This window comes from Gobio gobio (assembly GCF_949357685.1).
Source record: "Gobio gobio genome assembly, chromosome: 16".
Classification (NCBI taxonomy): domain Eukaryota; kingdom Metazoa; phylum Chordata; class Actinopteri; order Cypriniformes; family Gobionidae; genus Gobio; species Gobio gobio.
Window position 1 is genome coordinate 52814160 of NC_137109.1, and position 23542 is coordinate 52837701.

General features: G+C 41.1%; 1 protein-coding gene across 1 annotated transcript in view; it reads left to right on the forward strand.

Moving 5' to 3' along the window:
• The window catches only part of wdr1 (WD repeat domain 1), a 37053-nt gene extending 14248 nt beyond the window's left edge, over positions 1-22805 (forward strand). Inside the window, exons 8-15 of the mRNA XM_079839875.1 lie at positions 2956-3189; positions 7666-7753; positions 10079-10235; positions 10456-10543; positions 14900-15010; positions 18124-18297; positions 19189-19333; positions 21087-22805. Of these exons, the coding sequence (XP_079696001.1) occupies positions 2956-3189; positions 7666-7753; positions 10079-10235; positions 10456-10543; positions 14900-15010; positions 18124-18297; positions 19189-19333; positions 21087-21193 (1104 nt within the window). The 3' untranslated portion in view covers positions 21194-22805. The remainder of the gene's footprint in view (positions 1-2955; positions 3190-7665; positions 7754-10078; positions 10236-10455; positions 10544-14899; positions 15011-18123; positions 18298-19188; positions 19334-21086) is intronic.
• The last annotated feature ends 737 nt before the right edge of the window (positions 22806-23542 follow it).

Here is a 23542-nt window from a genome sequence, read left to right on the forward strand (position 1 = left end):
AGCAATATTTGGCGTGATTTAGAAAGAAGCAATATTTGGAGTGATTTAGAAAGAAGCAATATTTGGAGTGATTTAGAAAGAAGCAATATTTGGAGTGATTTAGAAAGAAGCAATATTTGGAGTGATTTAGAAAGAAGCAATATTTGGAGTGATTTAGAAAGAAGCAATATTTGGCGTGATTTAGAAAGCAATATTTGGCGTGATTTAGAAAGCAATATTTGGCGTGATTTAGAAAGCAATATTTGGCGTGATTTAGAAAGCAATATTTGGCGTGATTTAGAAAGCAATATTTGGCATGATTTAGAAAGAAGCAATATTTGGCATGATTTAGAAAGAAGCAATATTTGGCATGATTTAGAAAGAAGCAATATTTGGCGTGATTTAGAAAGAAGCAATATTTGGCGTGATTTAGAAAGAAGCAATATTTGGCGTGATTTAGAAAGAAGCAATATTTGGCGTGATTTAGAAAGCAATATTTGGCGTGATTTAGAAAGCAATATTTGGCGTGATTTAGAAAGCAATATTTGGCATGATTTAGAAAGCAATATTTGGCGTGATTTAGAAAGAAGCAATATTTGGCGTGATTTAGAAAGAAGCAATATTTGGCGTGATTTAGAAAGAAGCAATATTTGGCGTGATTTAGAAAGCAATATTTGGCGTGATTTAGAAAGAAGCAATATTTAGCGTGATTTAGAAAGCAATATTTGGCATAATTTAGAAAGCAATATTTAGCGTGATTTAGAAAGCAATATTTGGAATGATTTAGAAAGAAGCAATATTTGGCGTGATTTAGAAAGCAATATTTGGCGTGATTTAGAAAGCAATATTTGGCATGATTTAGAAAGCAATATTTGGCGTGATTTAGAAAGCAATATTTGGCGTGATTTAGAAAGCAATATTTGGCGTGATTTAGAAAGCAATATTTGGCGTGATTTAGAAAGCAATATTTGGCGTGATTTAGAAAGCAATATTTGGCGTGATTTAGAAAGCAATATTTGGCATGATTTAGAAAGCAATATTTGGCATGATTTAGAAAGCAATATTTGGCGTGATTTAGAAAGCAATATTTGGCGTGATTTAGAAAGCAATATTTGGCGTGATTTAGAAAGCAATATTTGGCGTGATTTAGAAAGCAATATTTGGCGTGATTTAGAAAGCAATATTTGGCGTGATTTAGAAAGCAATATTTGGCATGATTTAGAAAGCAATATTTGGCGTGATTTAGAAAGCAATATTTGGCATGATTTAGAAAGCAATATTTGGCGTGATTTAGAAAGCAATATTTGGCATGATTTAGAAAGCAATATTTGGCATGATTTAGAAAGCAATATTTGGCGTGATTTAGAAAGCAATATTTGGCGTGATTTAGAAAGCAATATTTGGCATGATTTAGAAAGCAATATTTGGCGTGATTTAGAAAGCAATATTTGGCATGATTTAGAAAGCAATATTTGGCATGATTTAGAAAGCAATATTTGGCGTGATTTAGAAAGCAATATTTGGCATGATTTAGAAAGCAATATTTGGCGTGATTTAGAAAGCAATATTTGGCATGATTTAGAAAGCAATATTTGGCATGATTTAGAAAGCAATATTTGGCGTGATTTAGAAAGCAATATTTGGCGTGATTTAGAAAGCAATATTTGGCGTGATTTAGAAAGCAATATTTGGCATGATTTAGAAAGCAATATTTGGCGTGATTTAGAAAGCAATATTTGGCGTGATTTAGAAAGCAATATTTGGCGTGATTTAGAAAGCAATATTTGGCGTGATTTAGAAAGCAATATTTGGCGTGATTTAGAAAGCAATATTTGGCGTGATTTAGAAAGCAATATTTGGCGTGATTTAGAAAGCAATATTTGGCGTGATTTAGAAAGAAGCAATATTTGGAGTGATTTAGAAAGAAGCAATATTTGGAGTGATTTAGAAAGAAGCAATATTTGGAGTGATTTAGAAAGAAGCAATATTTGGAGTGATTTAGAAAGAAGCAATATTTGGCATGATTTAGAAAGAAGCAATATTTGGCATGATTTAGAAAGAAGCAATATTTGGCGTGATTTAGAAAGAAGCAATATTTGGCGTGATTTAGAAAGAAGCAATATTTGGCGTGATTTAGAAAGAAGCAATATTTGGCGTGATTTAGAAAGCAATATTTGGCGTGATTTAGAAAGCAATATTTGGCGTGATTTAGAAAGCAATATTTGGCATGATTTAGAAAGCAATATTTGGCGTGATTTAGAAAGAAGCAATATTTGGCGTGATTTAGAAAGAAGCAATATTTGGCGTGATTTAGAAAGAAGCAATATTTGGCGTGATTTAGAAAGAAGCAATATTTGGCGTGATTTAGAAAGCAATATTTGGCGTGATTTAGAAAGCAATATTTGGCGTGATTTAGAAAGCAATATTTGGCGTGATTTAGAAAGCAATATTTGGCGTGATTTAGAAAGCAATATTTGGCATGATTTAGAAAGCAATATTTGGCGTGATTTAGAAAGCAATATTTGGCATGATTTAGAAAGCAATATTTGGCGTGATTTAGAAAGCAATATTTGGCGTGATTTAGAAAGCAATATTTAGCGTGATTTAGAAAGCAATATTTGGCATAATTTAGAAAGCAATATTTAGCGTGATTTAGAAAGCAATATTTGGCGTGATTTAGAAAGCAATATTTGGCGTGATTTAGAAAGCAATATTTGGCATGATTTAGAAAGCAATATTTGGCGTGATTTAGAAAGCAATATTTGGCGTGATTTAGAAAGCAATATTTGGCGTGATTTAGAAAGCAATATTTGGCGTGATTTAGAAAGCAATATTTGGCGTGATTTAGTAAAATTGAAAATGTCCTGGAAAATGGTTGCTGAAAAAGAGTGGGAACCCTGGATGCTGATGATGATGCTGCTGCTGATGATGATGATGATGATGATGATGATGATGATGATGATGACTCTTCCTCAGGTCAGCTGGAGTCCCGACAGCACGCAGCTGATCTCGGCGTCAGGTGATAAGACGGTGAAGCTGTGGGATGTGGGCAGTGGGACGGCGGTCACGACCTTTAACCTGGGCTCAGATGTGATGGACCAGCAGCTGGGCTGCTTGTGGCAGAATAATCACCTGCTCAGTGTTTCTCTGTCAGGATTCATCAACTATCTGGACAAGAACAACCCCAACCGGACACTGCGCACCGTCAAGGTGAGGCGCTCATACATATACACCGATCAGGCATAACATTATGACTGGTGAAGTGAGTAACACTGATGATATCTTCATCATATATTAGGCAGCAAGTGAACATTTTGTCCTCAGAGTTGATGTGTTAGAAGCAGGAAAAATGGGCAAGAGTAAGGATTAGAGCGAGTTTGACAAGGGCCAGATTGTGACGGCTAGACGACTTTAAGCGTATGCAGTGGTCAGTCTCTATCAAAGACCAGTGGAGAACCGGCCACAGGGTCATGGAGGACCAGTGGAGAACCGGCCACAGGGTCATGAAGGACCAGTGGAGAACCGGCCACAGGGTCATGAAGGACCAGTGGAGAACCGGCCACAGGGTCATGAAGGACCAGTGGAGAACCGGCCACAGGGTCATGAAGGACCAGTGGAGAACCGGCCACAGGGTCATGGAGGACCAGTGGAGAACCGGCCACAGGGTCATGGAGGACCAGTGGAGAACCGGCCACAGGGTCATGGAGGACCAGTGGAGAACCGGCCACAGGGTCATGGAGGACCAGTGGAGAACCGGCCACAGGGTCATGGAGGACCAGTGGAGAACCGGCCACAGGGTCATGAAGGACCAGTGGAGAACCGGCCACAGGGTCATGAAGGACCAGTGGAGAACCGGCCACAGGGTCATGAAGGACCAGTGGAGAACCGGCCACAGGGTCATGAAGGACCAGTGGAGAACCGGCCACAGGGTCATGGAGGACCAGTGGAGAACCGGCCACAGGGTCATGGAGGACCAGTGGAGAACCGGCCACAGGGTCATGGAGGACCAGTGGAGAACCGGCCACAGGGTCATGGAGGACCAGTGGAGAACCGGCCACAGGGTCACGGAGGACCAGTGGAGAACCGGCCACAGGGTCATGGAGGACCAGTGGAGAACCGGCCACAGGGTCACGGAGGACCAGTGGAGAACCGGCCACAGGGTCATGAAGGACCAGTGGAGAACCGGCCACAGGGTCATGGAGGACCAGTGGAGAACCGGCCACAGGGTCATGGAGGACCAGTGGAGAACCGGCCACAGGGTCACGGAGGACCAGTGGAGAACCGGCCACAGGGTCATGAAGGACCAGTGGAGAACCGGCCACAGGGTCATGAAGGACCAGTGGAGAACCGGCCACAGGGTCATGGAGGACCAGTGGAGAACCGGCCACAGGGTCATGGAGGACCAGTGGAGAACCGGCCACAGGGTCATGGAGGACCAGTGGAGAACCGGCCTCAGGGTCATGAAGGACCAGTGGAGAACCGGCCACAGGGTCATGAAGGACCAGTGGAGAACCGGCCACAGGGTCATGGAGGACCAGTGGAGAACCGGCCACAGGGTCATGAAGGACCAGTGGAGAACCGGCCACAGGGTCATGGAGGACCAGTGGAGAACCGGCCACAGGGTCATGGAGGACCAGTGGAGAACCGGCCACAGGGTCATGAAGGACCAGTGGAGAACCGGCCACAGGGTCATGGAGGACCAGTGGAGAACACAGGGTCATGGAGGACCAGTGGAGAACACAGGGTCATGGAGGACCAGTGGAGAACCGGCCACAGGGTCATGGAGGACCAGTGGAGAACCGGCCACAGGGTCATGGAGGACCAGTGGAGAACCGGCCACAGGGTCATGGAGGACCAGTGGAGAACCGGCCACAGGGTCATGAAGGACCAGTGGAGAACCGGCCACAGGGTCATGGAGGACCAGTGGAGAACTGGCCACAGGGTCATGGAGGACCAGTGGAGAACCGGCCACAGGGTCATGGAGGACCAGTGGAGAACCGGCCACAGGGTCATGGAGGACCAGTGGAGAACCGGCCACAGGGTCATGGAGGACCAGTGGAGAACCGGCCACAGGGTCATGGAGGACCAGTGGAGAACCGGCCACAGGGTCATGGAGGACCAGTGGAGAACTGGCCACAGGGTCATGGAGGACCAGTGGAGAACCGGCCACAGGGTCATGGAGGACCAGTGGAGAACCGGCCACAGGGTCATGAAGGACCAGTGGAGAACCGGCCACAGGGTCATGGAGGACCAGTGGAGAACCGGCCACAGGGTCATGGAGGACCAGTGGAGAACTGGCCACAGGGTCATGAAGGACCAGTGGAGAACCGGCCACAGGGTCATGGAGGACCAGTGGAGAACCGGCCACAGGGTCATGAAGGACCAGTGGAGAACCGGCCACAGGGTCATGAAGGACCAGTGGAGAACCGGCCACAGGGTCATGAAGGACCAGTGGAGAACCGGCCACAGGGTCATGAAGGACCAGTGGAGAACCGGCCACAGGGTCATGAAGGACCAGTGGAGAACCGGCCACAGGGTCATGAAGGACCAGTGGAGAACCGGCCACAGGGTCATGGACGGCCGAGGCTCATTGATGCCCGTGTGGTCGATCAAACAGACGAGCTACTGGAGCTCAAACTGCTCAAGAAGTTAATGCTGGTTCTGATAGAAAGGGCTCAGAATACACAGAGCATCTCAGTTTGTGGAGTATGGACCAGTCAGGGTGCCCATGCTGGTCATAATGTTATGCCTGATCGGTGTATATAGCCCTATATATAGTTGCTGTTGGGCGAAATCTTGTATCTCCAAAAACGCAACTTTTCAAAAAATGGAAAAAACAATGTACTCATTCAAACAAACATTTCTTAATTTACAATTGCATTGCAAACAAGCAGAGATGCTGAGTGCAGCGCTTCATTCATGATAGAGGTGGGCGGGGTTATGAGGTTTGACTGACAGATTGAGGATCCAATGGGGTTAGTCACAAGCTCTCTTTAATACTTTTCATTCGCTAAATATTTGCAGATATGAAGGGTGACTAATAATGAGGATTTCTGGAGACACGAGGTTTCTGTATAATACTCCTGTACTGCAAAATAAACTACGGTTTTAATGATACTTTAATTATAACTTCTTTAGTACTATTTTTAATGCTATGTTAATTGATATACTTTTTTTTTAATAATCATTATTACATAAAAATATTAAATATAGAAAATGTTAAAGTGTGGGTTTTTATTTGTTTTTAAAATACATATATATATGGTACAATTTACAATTACAATATCAAAAGAGTAATGGACAGAAATTTTTTTGCATAATCAAGATGCTATTATAGATTATATTAATATTTTTAATGATGTATTCATTTTAATTTTAGGTAGAAACTTTAGTAGTTTTGTAAATTTTATTAGTCTTTTATTATATATATATATATATATATATAAGGGATGCCACAATACTCCATATATTGAACCGTTCGGTACGGCATTCACGGTTCAATACGCGCTTGTGAAACCGCGTCGGTTTTCATTTAATTAATTATTTCTCTACAAATTCTATAATTTGCCTCCATCCCAATACTGAACAACACAACATACATTCACATCACAGGTTAGTGGTGGAGTTATACTCACAGGACACTATAGATATTCACAAACACGAAAGTTCATTATTTGCATGCGTTTTACAGCCTTGCCGGTTTAACATTCGCTTTTCTGAGCGCGCTCACTAAACGCCTGTCAAACACGTGATTACTGGACTAAGTAGCCTTACTGCGCTAATAATGTCATATACACACAAGGTTAACATAAACACAGTCGGTTGTGTCTGAAGTGAAAGTAAAATCGTGTGTGTGTATATTAGATTAGCGCAGGTCTTTAATTGACAGCGGCGCAGCCTATAGTGAACACGCCGTCCTTAAAGGGACAGTTCACCTCTAAAATTGTCATTATTTACTCACTCTAATATTGTTTCAAACCTATATTCATTTCTCGATGACAGAATTTTCATTTTTGAGTGAACTATCCCTTTAATGTTAATACAACAGCAAAAGACAGAGAAAATCACTCACTGCTCTTGACTGAAGAACTAATACAGCAGATTTAATAAGAATCAGTGTATATTTTATAGTGAAGTCTGTGAAGTGTTTTATTTTTACATTCATTCATTCAATTTCATACTTTAATGCTGCTGTACAGCTCTGAGCTACCACTGTAAATCTATCTATATATATATTTTATACAATACACTAGGAATACAAGGTTTTTTTTTTAAGTAAAGTTTTGAGTTTAAGGTAGTTTTTTCAATTCTTTTAAGTAAAATAAAGAAAGAGTATTGCAATAAAAAGTATTTTTTCTTCTTAACCTCTTGCTGTTCCTGTTGCCTAAGAATAGAATAACAAAAAAATTGTGACAAGCCATCAGAACCGAACCGAACCGAAAACCGTGGTTAAAAACCGAGGTGTGTATTGAACCATGGACTAACTGTATTGTTGCATCCCTAATGTGTATATATATAGTCTTTTATTAATTTTTATGTTCGTTTTACTCAATGTAGTAAATCAACTTAAACTAGATGAAAACGAATTATATTAAGTTTTTATATAAGGAATTTAAATGTTATGTTTTTTTGTGAATTGATGGAGTTGTTGTTGTTGTTGTTGTTGTTGTTGTGTGTTTGTCTCAGGGTCACACCAAATCCATCCAGAGTCTGACGGTTCATAAAGCGGACGGACGATCCAACATCTACTCCGGGAGTCATGATGGACACATTAATATCCTTCAGCGCTTTATACGCTCTCAAACCCGCTTCACAGTAATAAACGGGAAAATAACACAATCAATTAGGGGTCGACCGATATGACGAAACGGCTGCCGATTTTCTTGAGCCGATATTTGAAGCCGATACTGCTTTGCTCCCTCAATTTACATCATAAAAATGACACAATGATCAGGATGATAATTTAAAATTTACAATTTAAAAAAGGAACATTTATTGAACTAAAAAAAAAAAAATTAACAAATAGTAAAAACAGGAGAGGTAGAACAAGAAAAAAAAGAGAGTTCAGTGGTGAAAATAAATTCTGAAAATAAATATTTAAGCATAAATAAAATAATGACACTATTGCACACAGTATCAACAAGCGAGCAGCATAATAAAGTGCACACTGACTGTACTATACTTCATTTAAAACTACTTACAACCTAGTCATTTAATGCTTACACTCTAAAAAATGCTGGGTTAAAAATAACCCAAGTTGGGTTGAAAATGGACTAACCCAGCAATTGGGTTGTTTTGACCCAGCGGTTGGGTTAAATGTTTGCTCAAAACAACCCAATTGATGGGTTAGTCCATTTTCAACCCAACTTGGGTTATTTTTAACCCAGCATTGTTTAGAGTGAAGGTGCACTGAACTTAATCTCTCGTAGAGCAACACCAGCGGTAATTCAGGAGAAAATCTCCCAATGCTCCACGTGAAACTTCAGTCTTTCCACCTTTTACCATCGCGTCAATTCTCAATTGATTTTGATTAATATGCGCGAGGGAGAGCAAGAGAGTTTGAAGACGGTGAGAGCTGCCCTGTGGACGCCTGTCTGGAAATAATGCAGGGGAAAAATATCGGCGAACACAGCAGCCTTATATCGGCCGATACACGTAAAAATCACAAATATCGGTGAACGCAGCAGCCTTATATCGGCCGATACACGTAAAAATCACAAATATCGGTGAACGCAGCAGCCTTATATCGGCCGATACACGTAAAAATCACAAATATCGGCGAACGCAGCAGCCTTATATCGGCCGATACACGTAAAAATCACAAATATCGGCGAACGCAGCAGCCTTATATCAGCCGATACACGTAAAAATCACAAATATCGGCGAACGCAGCAGCATTATATCAGCCGATACACGTAAAAATCACAAATATCGGCGAACACAGCAGCCTTATATCGGCCGATACACGTAAAAATCGCAAATATCGGCGAACGCAGCAGCCTTATATCGGCCGATACACGTAAAAATCACAAATATCGGCGAACGCAGCAGCCTTATATCGGCCGATACACGTAAAAAACGCAAATATCGGCTAGGGATGGGCAACAGTGGTCGAGTAATCGAGTACTCGAACGTGACAGCGACCATCGATCATGAGAACGATGATCGCCCTGACTTTAAAAAAAAAAAAACTTTTTTATTGGTTATTGCGTCATTTTGCGCGGTACCTGAGGTCTGATTGGTTAGCGTTATACAGCCTCCAGACCGCGGCGAAATAAAGTGTCTGGAATCACTGATCATTAAATGGTTATTGCAAGATGTGCAGCGTCAATCTGTCATAGCCTACATAGCATTATAATGAGAACACGATGGAATTGGAAAGCTGTAAATTCTCTGTGCTTATAGTTCCCGTGTATCAGCTGATCCACAGAGAAACTAGCGAGAACACTCAGACTAGCGCGTGAAGTTCATGTGCGTTGTTAAGGGAAGAGCGCATTCAAAATGTTCTGTTTCAAACCATAGCCTGTAAAATCTAGCACGCTGAAGTTCACGTGCGCATTCACGTCCGTCTGTGTTGATTTATGTCGTAATAGGATATTAATCTGATATATGGTGCGTTTGGTTGAGTTTATTAACCAGCTAGCTCTGCAGGGTGGTGTTATTCCACAGTTTCAGCTCAAATGCAATGCTCGATATTATTGACTTGGTTATTTGAGACGGTCATTTTATAAAGATGTTTCTTTTTCAAAGACATTTATGCATCATAATCTAGCAGTTATTTTTGCTTTATATGTTCATGTTTTCATGTCACGTTTGTATGTCAACAACCATTTTCATAACAGTATTTTCATTATCTCAATGACGGACAAGCCCCGCCCCCTGCACATGCCCCGCCCCCGAGTACTCGTTTTTGAGACCAATCGATGATCGAAATGAAAAATTGACAAAAATGCCCATCCCTAATATCGGCCGGCTGATATATCGGTCTAACACTGGAATCAATGATGCAAAATATGAGACTAGTTCAAATGAAGTCAATCGAGTCATTAATGAGATCCGTGTTGGTTGAGTGTGTCTGTCCTTGACGTGACGCCTGCACATTACTGGGACTCTGAGAGCGGAGAGAATGAGGAGTTTCTGGGGAAAGGCCACTCTAACCTGGTGTCCAAAATGGCGGTGGATGACGCGGGCCGTCTGGTGACCTGCAGCATGGATGACACCGTCCGCTACACCGACCTGAGCAAGAAAGAGTACAGGTGAGTGCGCGGCTGTCAATCACACACACTGCCATGGGATTCAGCGCAAAATAAAGAATCATATTTTTCACTCGATATGCCGGAAACGGGCTTACTTACTAAAGGGATAGTTCTCTTAAAATCAAATACTGTGATGTCAGGTTTTTTTCTCATATTGTGTGGCGTGACGATCTTGTTGAAGCTCATGATGCTCTTGTGTTTGTGTGTGTGTGTGTGTTAGTGCGTCTGATATGATCAAAATGGAAGTGCAGCCGAAGTGTGTGAGTGTCGGTCCTGGAGGCCTCGCCGTCACCGTGTGTATTGGACAGGTACACAAACATTTACATTACATTTTACATGTACTCCTTTTATCCAAAGTGACTTACAAATGAGGAGAGCAACAGAAGCAAATCAAACTAACAATAGAGAAACAACATGCAAATGCTTTGAGTTCCAGTTAGTCCAGCACATTGAGTGTTAGTGTTAGATGATAGCAGTGATGGAGAAACCATGTTTCTGAAGGACAGATCTAGTGATGACATATAGATGGAGAAGAGAAGCGGTCCCAGCGCTGAGCCCTGAGGCACTCCAGTAGCTCTAGATGATAGCAGTGACGGAGAAACCTTGTTTCTGAAGGACAGATCTAGTGTTGACATATAGATGGAGAAGAGAAGTGGTCCCAGGACTGAGCCCTGAGGCACTCCAGTAGCTCTAGATGATAGCAGTGATGGAGAAACCATGTTTCTGAATGACAGATCTAGTGGTGACATGTAGATGGAGAAGAGAAGCGGTCCCAGCACTGAGCCCTGAGGCACTCCAGTAGCTCTAGATGATAGCAGTGATGGAGAAACCATGTTTCTGAAGGATAGATCTAGTGATGACATGTAGATGGAGAAGAGAAGCGGCCCCAGCACTGAGCCCTGAGGCACTCCAGTAGCTCTAGATGATAGCAGTGATGGAGAAACCATGTTTCTGAAGGATAGATCTAGTGATGACATGTAGATGGAGAAGAGAAGCGGTCCCAGCACTGAGCCCTGAGGCACTCCAGTAGCTCTAGATGATAGCAGTGATGGAGAAACCCATGTTTCTGAAAGACAGATCTAGTGTTGACATATAGATGGAGAAGAGAAGCGGCCCCAGCACTGAGCCCTGAGGCACTCCAGTAGCTCTAGATGATAGCAGTGATGGGAGAAACCATGTTTCTGAAGGATAGATCTAGTGATGACATGTAGATGGAGAAGAGAAGCGGCCCCAGCGCTGAGTCCTGAGGCACTCCAGTAGCTCTAGATGATAGCAGTGATGGAGAAACCATGTTTCTGAAGGACAGATCTAGTGAAGACATATAGATGGAGAAGAGAAGCGGTCCCAGCACTGAGCCCTGAGACACTCCAGTAGCTCTAGATGATAGCAGTGATGGAGAAACCATGTTTCTGAAGGACAGATCTAGTGAAGACATATAGATGGAGAAGAGAAGCGGTCCCAGCGCTGAGCCCTGAGGCACTCCAGTAGCTCTAGATGATAGCAGTGATGGAGAAACCATGTTTCTGAAGGACAGATCTAGTGATGACATATAGATGGAGAAGAGAAGCGGTCCCAGCACTGAGCCCTGAGACACTCCAGTAGCTCTAGATGATAGCAGTGATGGAGAAACCATGTTTCTGAAAGACCGATCTAGTGATGACATGTAGATGGAGAAGAGAAGCGGCCCCAGCGCTGAGTCCTGAGGCACTCCAGTAGCTCTAGATGATAGCAGTGATGGAGAAACCCATGTTTCTGAAAGACAGATCTAGTGTTGACATATAGATGGAGAAGAGAAGCGGCCCCAGCACTGAGCCCTGAGGCACTCCAGTAGCTCTAGATGATAGCAGTGATGGGAGAAACCATGTTTCTGAAGGATAGATCTAGTGATGACATGTAGATGGAGAAGAGAAGCGGCCCCAGCGCTGAGTCCTGAGGCACTCCAGTAGCTCTAGATGATAGCAGTGATGGAGAAACCATGTTTCTGAAGGACAGATCTAGTGAAGACATATAGATGGAGAAGAGAAGCGGTCCCAGCACTGAGCCCTGAGACACTCCAGTAGCTCTAGATGATAGCAGTGATGGAGAAACCATGTTTCTGAAGGACAGATCTAGTGAAGACATATAGATGGAGAAGAGAAGCGGTCCCAGCACTGAGCCCTGAGACACTCCAGTAGCTCTAGATGATAGCAGTGATGGAGAAACCATGTTTCTGAAGGACAGATCTAGTGATGACATATAGATGGAGAAGAGAAGTGGTCCCAGCGCTGAGCCCTGAGGCACTCCAGTAGCTCTAGATGATAGCAGTGGAGAAACCATGTTTCTGAAAGACAGATCTAGTGATGACATGTAGATGGAGAAGAGAAGCGGCCCCAGCGCTGAGTCCTGAGGCACTCCAGTAGCTCTAGATGATAGCAGTGATGGAGAAACCATGTTTCTGAAGGACAGATCTAGTGTTGACATATAGATGGAGAAGAGAAGCGGCCCCAGCACTGAGTCCTGAGGCACTCCAGTAGCTCTAGATGATAGCAGTGATGGAGAAACCATGTTTCTGAAGGATAGATCTAGTGATGACATGTAGATGGAGAAGAGAAGCGACCCCAGCACTGAGCCCTGAGGCACTCCAGTAGCTCTAGATGATAGCAGTGATGGAGAAACCATGTTTCTGAAAGACAGATCTAGTGTTGACATATAGATGGAGAAGAGAAGCGGTCCCAGCGCTGAGCCCTGAGGCACTCCAGTAGCTCTAGATGATAGCAGTGATGGAGAAACCCATGTTTCTGAAAGACAGATCTAGTGTTGACATATAGATGGAGAAGAGAAGCGGCCCCAGCACTGAGCCCTGAGGCACTCCAGTAGCTCTAGATGATAGCAGTGATGGAGAAACCATGTTTCTGAAGGATAGATCTAGTGATGACATGTAGATGGAGAAGAGAAGCGGCCCCAGCGCTGAGCCCTGAGGCACTCCAGTAGCTCTAGATGATAGCAGTGATGGAGAAACCATGTTTCTGAAGGACAGATCTAGTGTTGACATATAGATGGAGAAGAGAAGCGGCCCCAGCACTGAGTCCTGAGGCACTCCAGTAGCTCTAGATGATAGCAGTGATGGAGAAACCCATGTTTCTGAAAGACAGATCTAGTGATGACATGTAGATGGAGAAGAGAAGCGGCCCCAGCGCTGAGCCCTGAGGCACTCCAGTAGCTCTAGATGATAGCAGTGATGGAGAAACCATGTTTCTGAAGGACAGATCTAGTGTTGACATATAGATGGAGAAGAGAAGCGGCCCCAGCACTGAGTCCTGAGGCACTCCAGTAGCTCTAGATGATAGCAGTGATGGAGAAACCATGTTTCTGAAGGATAGATCTAGTGATGACATGTAGATGGAGAAGAGAAGCGGCCCCAGCACTGAGCCCTGAGGCACTCCAGTAGCTCTAGATGATAGCAGTGATGGAGAAACCCATGTTTCTGAAAGACAGATCTAGTGTTGACATATAGATGGAGAAGAGAAGCGGCCCCAGCACTGAGCCCTGAGGCACTCCAGTAGCTCTAGATGATAGCAGTGATGGGAGAAACCATGTTTCTGAAGGATAGATCTAGTGATGACATGTAGATGGAGAAGAGAAGCGGCCCCAGCGCTGAGTCCTGAGGCACTCCAGTAGCTCTAGATGATAGCAGTGATGGAGAAACCATGTTTCTGAAGGACAGATCTAGTGAAGACATATAGATGGAGAAGAGAAGCGGTCCCAGCACTGAGCCCTGAGACACTCCAGTAGCTCTAGATGATAGCAGTGATGGAGAAACCATGTTTCTGAAGGACAGATCTAGTGAAGACATATAGATGGAGAAGAGAAGCGGTCCCAGCACTGAGCCCTGAGGCACTCCAGTAGCTCTAGATGATAGCAGTGGAGAAACCATGTTTCTGAAAGACAGATCTAGTGATGACATGTAGATGGAGAAGAGAAGCGGCCCCAGCGCTGAGCCCTGAGGCACTCCAGTAGCTCTAGATGATAGCAGTGATGGAGAAACCATGTTTCTGAAAGACAGATCTAGTGATGACATGTAGATGGAGAAGAGAAGCGGCCCCAGCGCTGAGTCCTGAGGCACTCCAGTAGCTCTAGATGATAGCAGTGATGGAGAAACCATGTTTCTGAAGGACAGATCTAGTGATGACATATAGATGGAGAAGAGAAGTGGCCCCAGCACTGAGCCCTGAGGCACTCCAGTAGCTCTAGATGATAGCAGTGGGAACTTAAATGCTGTGGGAACGATACCAGTGTGAATAGAGGTGTTGATATGAGTGAGTGCAAGTACACCTTGCACAAGAGATGGGGATGGGTCAAGCGGATGATTGGAAACAGTGAATTTGAGGGCAGATAGGCGGGGAGAATGTGTGTGGGTTACAAGATGCGTGTCGATTTGTGGTGTGGAGAATTGGCCGCTGATGGTAGTTTTATTTATAAAGAATGTCAGTCAGTCATTTGTGCTGGAAAACAAGACAGAAATACTGAGGGAGAACATCATTTATTGCAGCAAAAGGGCAGTAATTGTGTCTAATCGGCCATAAAACACACTAAACAAGCGCTACAAATGGATAACAGATCAGCAGTTATACAGGCGGGCATGGGTAATGGTGTTTATATTGATTAACTGTGGTCTGTCTGTGCAGCTGGTCCTGCTGAAGGATAAGAAGAAGCTCTTCACACTGGACTCTCTGGACTATGAGCCCGAATCTGTAGCCGTTCACCCTGGAGGCGGGACCGTGGCTGTGGGCGGAGCTGTAAGTCACCAATCACTGTGCTGACGGTCCTCTGAATCAGTGTTCATTTCGAGAGCGAATCATTTTCGTCAACAACCTTTTTTCACTGACGAAAACGAGACGATAACTAAATAAAACTTAGTGTTGGATGACAAAAACTGTGACGAAAATCAACCGTCATTTTCGTCAACAAATAAAAGCGAGAGAATGTTAGTGAGGGTGGATTAGGGCAGAGATGGGGTCAGAACTGATGTCCTAATCAATCAATAACACATTTATGCCAGACCAGTGTTTATGAACTAATGCTGATGAATAATCACAGTGTTTACTTTACCATGTTTATATAGTAATATGTTTTAGACGGTTGTAACGATGCATATTTGATCTCCTGATCTGAACTTGAATGAGCTCCTGCAACTGCAATAGAGGAGCAGACATTTCAAAATAAGAGTCCTGGTGTATTTCCAGCTGGTTTATAATTAAAAGTCACGCATTATATATTCGTTTTTGCTCACACAATAAACTGTATTTAATTTCATTCCCATTTAATTCATATTCAGGAGGAAAGACCAGTATTTGACACATATTCAATAAAGTATCAGGGTTCCCACTCGTCCTGGAAAACCTTGAAAACCTGGAAAATTGATGACAAATTTTCCAGTCCTGGAAAACACATGGACAATTAGAGAAAATGTAAAATGTCCTGGAAAATCTTGTTGTTGTCTGGGAAAATTCTTTAAAAAAAAAGTGATTTCTTTAGCCGAGTATAACGAGTTTTAGAAATTTAGAAAGCAATATTTGGCGTGATTTAGAAAGCAATATTTGGCGTGATTTAGAAAGCAATATTTGGCGTGATTTAGAAAGCAATATTTGGCGTGATTTAGAAAGCAATATTTGGCATGATTTAGAAAGCAATATTTGGCATGATTTAGAAAGCAATATTTGGCGTGATTTAGAAAGCAATATTTGGCATGATTTAGAAAGCAATATTTGGCATGATTTAGAAAGCAATATTTGGCGTGATTTAGAAAGCAATATTTGGCGTGATTTAGAAAGCAATATTTGGCGTGATTTAGAAAGCAATATTTGGCATGATTTAGAAAGCAATATTTGGCGTGATTTAGAAAGCAATATTTGGCGTGATTTAGAAAGCAATATTTGGCATGATTTAGAAAGCAATATTTGGCATGATTTAGAAAGCAATATTTGGCATGATTTAGAAAGCAATATTTGGCATGATTTAGAAAGCAATATTTGGCGTGATTTAGAAAGCAATATTTGGCATGATTTAGAAAGCAATATTTGGCGTGATTTAGAAAGCAATATTTGGCATGATTTAGAAAGCAATATTTGGCATGATTTAGAAAGCAATATTTGGCATGATTTAGAAAGCAATATTTGGCATGATTTAGAAAGCAATATTTGGCATGATTTAGAAAGCAATATTTGGCGTGATTTAGAAAGCAATATTTGGCGTGATTTAGAAAGCAATATTTGGCGTGATTTAGAAAGCAATATTTGGCGTGATTTAGAAAGCAATATTTGGCATGATTTAGAAAGCAATATTTGGCGTGATTTAGAAAGCAATATTTGGCATGATTTAGAAAGCAATATTTGGCGTGATTTAGAAAGCAATATTTGGCATGATCCTTGTCTTTTATTCCCGCCGTAGTAAAATTGAAAATGTCCTGGAAAAATGGTTGCTGAAAAAGAGTGCGAACCCTGTTATAATAGTTCACTAAAAATCTTCATTACTTGAAATTAGATAAATGTTAGCTGAAATTTAAAAAATAAAAAAATTAACTTATTTGAAGCTTTAGCTTAACCTGATATGGCCTACTGACTAAAACAGAAATACACAGTTATAAAAAACTATATAGCTGTTTTTAAAGAAACAGACAAAAAAGTGCATTGAGGTCTTTCATGTATTTTTGATGTCAAAAACAAAATGTCGGTTATGTGATGCTTAAATGCTTAAAGGGTTAGTTCAGCCAAAACTGTAAATTGTGTCATTAATGACTGAGCCTCATGTGGTTGGACACCCGTCAGACCTCCGTTCATCTTCAGACACAAATGAAGATATTTTAGTGTAAATCTGATGCTCTGAAAGGCCTCCATTGGCTCAACTTTACACTCTCAAGACCCTTAAAAGACACTAAAGACTAAAGTTACAAAGTCCATCTCACTACAGCGGCTCTACAATAACTTTATGAAGACGAGAATAGTTTCTGTGCGCAAAAAAAACCCTAAATAACGACTTATATAGAGATGACGATTTCAAAACACGGCATCATGAAGCTTCGAAGCGTTATGAATCAGCGAATCGATTCAGCGGTTCAGACCATTATGAATCAGTGAGTCGATTCAGCGGTTCAGAGCATTATGAATCAGTGAGTCGATTCAGCGGTTCAGAGCATTATGAATCAGCGAACCGATTCAGCGGTTTAGAGCGTTATGAATCAGCGAGTCGATTCAGTGGTTTGAATCGCCAAATTTCGGCAGTTTGGCGGTTTGACACGCGATCCATATCATCATTTGACTCACTGATTCATAACGCTCTGAACCGCTGAATCGACTCACTGATTCATAACTCTCTGAAGCTTCATGATGCCTTGTTTTGAAATTGTATCTCTATATAAGTCGTTATTTAGGGTTTTTTTGCGCACAGAAACTATTGTCGTCTTCATAAAGTTATTGTAGAGCCGCTGTAGTGAGATGGACTTTGTAACTTTAGTCTTTAGTGTCTTTTAAGGGTCTTGAGAGTGTAAAGTTGAGCCAATGGAGGCCTTTCAGAGCATCAGATTTACACTAAAATATCTTCATTTGTGTCTGAAGATGAACGGAGGTCTGACGGGTGTCCAACCACATGAGGCTCAGTCATTAATCACACAATTTACAGCTTTGGCTGAACTAACCCTTTAATGTATTACAATTAAACTAAACTCATTAGATTTTAGGAGACTAAAACTAGACTAAAACTAAAAACAATTCAGGCGACTAAAATATGACTAAAACTAAATCAAAATATGCTGTCAAAATGAACACTTAGCATGATAACCGTAGCTTCAACGTGTCTTTTCCAAGAAATGATAAATCTCTTGAGTGTGATGAAGATGATGATGTTGTGTTTGCAGGATGGGAAGGTGCATCTGTACTCCGTTCAGGCAAACACCCTGAAGGATGATGGGAAGGCGCTGGAGGTCCAGGGCCCCGTGACGGACATGTCCTACTCGAAGGACGGAGCGTTTCTGGCTGTAACGGATGAGAAGAAGGTGGTCACCGTTTTCACGGTCGCCGACGGATACGCGGTAAACTCCTCTCACTCTCGAACTTCAGAAATTGACCTATCGGTAAGCCCCTCCCCCTCGAACGCCGATGAGCCAATAGCAGTTGAGTATCAGTTGCGCTGAGACCGGAACTCTGATATCTTTAGGCTTCAGCGTCATAGAGAAACACTGGAGAATCCGAAGCTCTCATGGGTTTGATGGTGTTTATGCTACACAAATGGTAAAAAATACTGACTCCAGAGATCCTGAGACGAGTTTCTGTTTGTCATATTCTCGTTAAGTTACGATTAAAGTCCCTGCTAACATACAAACCGAAATAACGAACTGTTCTCACGTCATGTGACACTGTAGATCAAAAACACATTTCAGTGCCTCTCCATATTAAACTGGTTATATGTCAATTAATTTAATTTTAGATATGTTTAAGGTCTACATTATCTCCTATTTTGATGGGTTTTATAGTCTACAGGTAGTGAAAGGAAGAGCTCTCGCGCAGTTTATCAGTTGTTTTACAGATACAAAGTTTACCAGTTATTAACTGCCCCCCCGAAAAGTCATAATCTCTGTGTGTGTGTGTTTACTGTGAGTGTTTTTGTGTAGTTTGCTGTGTATGTTTGTGAGTGAGACGTTAATGCGCACTTCTTATGCTTTGTTTGTTCAGCTCTTACGATGATTTTTCGAGTGAATAACGATGTAATAAATCATCAGTAAAGTTCAGCCATCATTCAGACGGATATTCGCTACAATCTGTGTCCAAACACATCTTCATTTTCACACGGACAGCTGTCACTGTAAGATATAGCAACTCCGCTTGTTTGTCCGAGTTAGCAACAGTAACTAAGGGGGGCGGGGCTTACCGATAGGTCAAATTAGCGGATGGACGGATTCGGATGCTGAATGTCTGCTTTTCAGGAGAAGAACGAGTTCTACGGCCATCATGCCAAGGTGGTGTGTCTGTCCTGGTCTCCGGATAATGAGCACTTTGCCACCGGAGGGATGGACATGATGGTGTACGTGTGGACCGCAAGCAATCCTGACAAGAGGATCAAGATCCCAGGTGATGTTTCCGACCCTCCTGAGGGGATTGCAGGATAACTGAACTCTCTGTGTGTGTGTGTGTGTGTGTGTGTGTGTGTGTGTGTGTGTGTGTGTGTGTGTGTGTCAACCTTATTTAAAGGATTAGCTCACTTTTAAATCAACTTTTGCTGATAGTTTCCTCACCCTCATGTCATCAAGATGTCCATGTCTTTCTTTCTGCAGTCGGAAAGAAATGAAGGTTTTGGATGAAAACAGTCCAGGGTTTTTCTCCATATAATGGACTTCAATGGGCTCCAAACGGGTCAAATGACAGTTTCAGTGCAGCTTTAAACGACCCCAGATGATGAATAAGGGTCTGATCTAGACAAACCATCAGCTTCTGAGAGAAACCCAGCAGTATTTATTAGGGCTGTCAAAAGATTAATCGCATCCAAAATAAAAGTTTGTGTTTACATAATGTATGTGTGTGTACTCTGTTAATTATTATTTATATATAAATACACACACATTCATGTATATATTTAAGAAATGTTTACATGTATATACATTTATATAATCTATAAAATATATAAATGTTTTATATATAAAAATATTTTTTTTCTTAAATATATACATGCGTGTGTGTATTTATATATAAATAATAATTAACAGAGTACACACACATATATTATGTAAACACAAACTTTTATTTTGGATGCGATTAATCGCGATTAATCTTTTGACAGCCCTAATATTTATGCTATTATTTTACCTTTTATCAGACGAACGTGATCATCTCTGAGGTCCGCCATAACTTTCGCTAAGTGAGGTCAAATTTGATCGTCTTCATAGATATATCGATAGTAGATTCTACTGATCCATGCAGTCACTAATGAGGCATCTACTATCGATATATCTATGACCACGCTCGTATTTGACCTCACTTAGCTGAAGTTATGTCTGAGCTCAGAGATGATCACGTTCGTCTGATAAGAGGTAAAATAATATCATAAATACTGCTGGGTTTCTCTCAGAAACTGATGGTTTGTCTAGATCAGACCCTTATTCATCATCTGGGGTCGTTTAAAGCTGCACTGAAACTGTCATTTGACCCGTTTGGAGCCCATTGAAGTCCATTATATGGAGAAAAACCCTGGACTGTTTTCATCCAAAACCTTCATTTCTTTCCGACTGCAGAAAGAAAGACATGGACATCTTGATGACATGAGGGTGAGGAAACTATCAGCAAAAGTTGATTTAAAAGTGAACTAATCTTTTAACACTGCAGATTGTCTCAGAGCAGCTTCAGTGTTAAACAGCAAAATAATGCAGCATCATTTGATTCAGCCGTTCTGGAGAAAACGCTGATGTCATCAGTTCATTTCAATAATCATACAGTGACAGTGTGGGCTTTAGATCAGTCATTTAGTTGATATGGTTAATTTAGTTTAATAATTAGATTTATTTGGATATTTAGTTGAAGGTTTAGTGTCTCCAACTGAGCAACACAAGCCAGAGGAAACCCAAACCCCATCAGGAGCAGAATGGAGGAAAATAACCCTTGGAGAAACCAGGCTCAGTCGGGGGGGCAGTTCTCCTCTGGCCAATCAACACACAGCGTATGATTATTATTCTGACAACTTTACAGGTCAGAGGTCATAATAGATCAGAATATTCGAAGGATCGGAGGCAGCACGCCGGAGACGGGTTTATTGAGGATGCCGTGACGATGAGGCAGTTCCAGAGTCTATTGAGTATGATTATTAATCTGCATTATTAATCTGTGTTTGCAGACACTCATCGGTTGCATCACGTCAGCGGTCTGGCATGGCTGAACGCCAACACACTCGTCACCACGTCTCACGATGCCTGCGTCAAGCAGTGGACTCTGAAAATATAACGCTCTGGATCAACAGGAATGGAGACGGCTGTCTCACTCTCGCTCTTTCTGTCGCTCTATCCTTCTGTCTGTAGATCACTGCTGCTCTCGGTTTGCTCTCGTTTCTCCAGCAGGTCCGTGTGAAGCACATTTACACCACACAACAGCAGAGAAGCTGGCTTTGGGGAATTACCTTATGACGATCAATTATAATATACTAGTCAAAATGATGTAGAGCCGAAATTATTACACGCAAGCCGAAGTTCTTAAAAAGTCATAATTATGTGTATTAAATTGACATATCAGGATGAAATTGACTCACAAAGTCATAATTAGGACTTAAAAAGGTACAATTTTTGACATACTACGTCATAATTAAGACTTTTGATGTCAATTTCAACTTGGTCATATTTGAACTTGGGTCATGATTATAACTTTTAAGTCAAAATTGACTCATTATTATGACAAAACGTCTAAATTGACATGCTAAGACGAAACACGCAAGTCGAAGTTCTTAAAAAGTCATAATTATGTATATCAAATTGACATATCAAGATGCAATTGACTCATAAAGTCATAATTAGGACTTAAAAAGTAATATTTTTTACTTATGATGTCAATTTCGACAATTTCAACTTGTTCATATTTGAACTTGGGTCATGATTATAACTTTTAAGTCAAAATTGACTCATTATTATGACAAAGTCTAAATTGACATGCTAAGACGGAACTGATATTAAGTCAAAATTGACTTAAAAAGTCATAATTATGACCGAAGTTGAAATGACATACTGAATTGAAAATTGACAGCCGGAATTGACATATTGAGATGAAATTGCTATTAAGTTGAAAAGTCATAATTATGTATATTAAAGTTGGACCCATGTCATAATTGACTTAAAGTCGAAATTGACTTATGACCGAAGTAGAAATATGATAAATGATGGAGAAATTGACATATTATGATATGATGCATAATTATGACTTAAAAAGGTCAACATTTTGACATGATAAGTCATAATTATGACTTTTGATGTCAATTTCTACATAATTTCAAGTTAGTATATCATATTTCAACTTGGGTCATAAATATTACTTTCTATGTCTTTCTATGACTGTCAAAATTTCAATAATCATGACAATTGAAATTGACTTTTACATCCTAAAAGTCTAATTATAACATTTTAATCTTATGAGTTGAGATTATTATAATGTTATAATATCCAAAGCATTATTATGTTTGCCATTTGGTGTAAACGGGCTTCCGTAGGTTAGACGCTCTCGCAGGAAACCCCAATAGGACGACGTATCGCTGCACAAACACTTGACCTTCCACAACAAAACACATGTGACATTCCAGAAGCAGGGGTCAGAGTTCACGAGGTGTTCCTGAACCCTGAAGAGGACGTTAGGGAGCAATAATCAAACCAATAGCAGATCGTGTGTGTGTGTGTGTGTGTGTGTGAGAGAGAGAGAGAGAGAGCTCAGGTTTCAGTGTTTTGCTCTCTTCTAACCCTCCTGTGATGTTTCTTTACTATGTTTTTGTTTGGATGTCTCTGGTTCATTTTTCATTGGGTGGATGTGATTCATATAATTATATTAATAATGATAATAAAACACTTTTTATGCACTTTCCCCTGTCCAGTTTGTGTGTTAAATCTGATTCATACACTGGTGAATCAAGTGCAGGTCGTGTTTCAACACTAAACACAGGAAAACCACGATTTCTGTCGTGTTTTCCGGCACAAATATCTGGACATTCTTAAATCCAGACACATTTACTGGAGAAAATTACTAACAAGAAAGTTTGTGCTTAAAACAAGAACCACCGATTGGGTCAGGAAAAATAAAATTCAAAGTCAGAATGATTTGTTTCCTCACCCAATTGGCAGATATATTTTTATTTATCACTATTCATTGTATTATTATTTATTTAACAGCACAAAAGTAATTTATGATATATAGCCTAGTACAAATATAGACTACAACAAGTAAAAAAGAATATATAAAATAAGTAAAGGGGGAAAAAAGCTGTACATTTTTATTTATTTATTTTATTGAAACCAATAATTCAAATAACTGGTGTCAACTTACAACAATAATGCTTCAAACGACAGATATCACATCCTCAAAAAAAGAAAAGAAAAACGGATCTGAATGCTAAAGGAAAAAAAGAAGAAGCACAAAATGTCTTCCTTTTTCCGACACTTACAAGTGGAGGAGGGGGGACATTAGCCTATATTATAAAGATTTTCTCCATAAGTTCAACGAAATCTCAGTCTTTTTATTATTAATGAACTTGAATGACTTCTTCATAGATTCCATTATTATTATTATTATTATTATTATAAGTTAAAGTGGGGCGTCAGC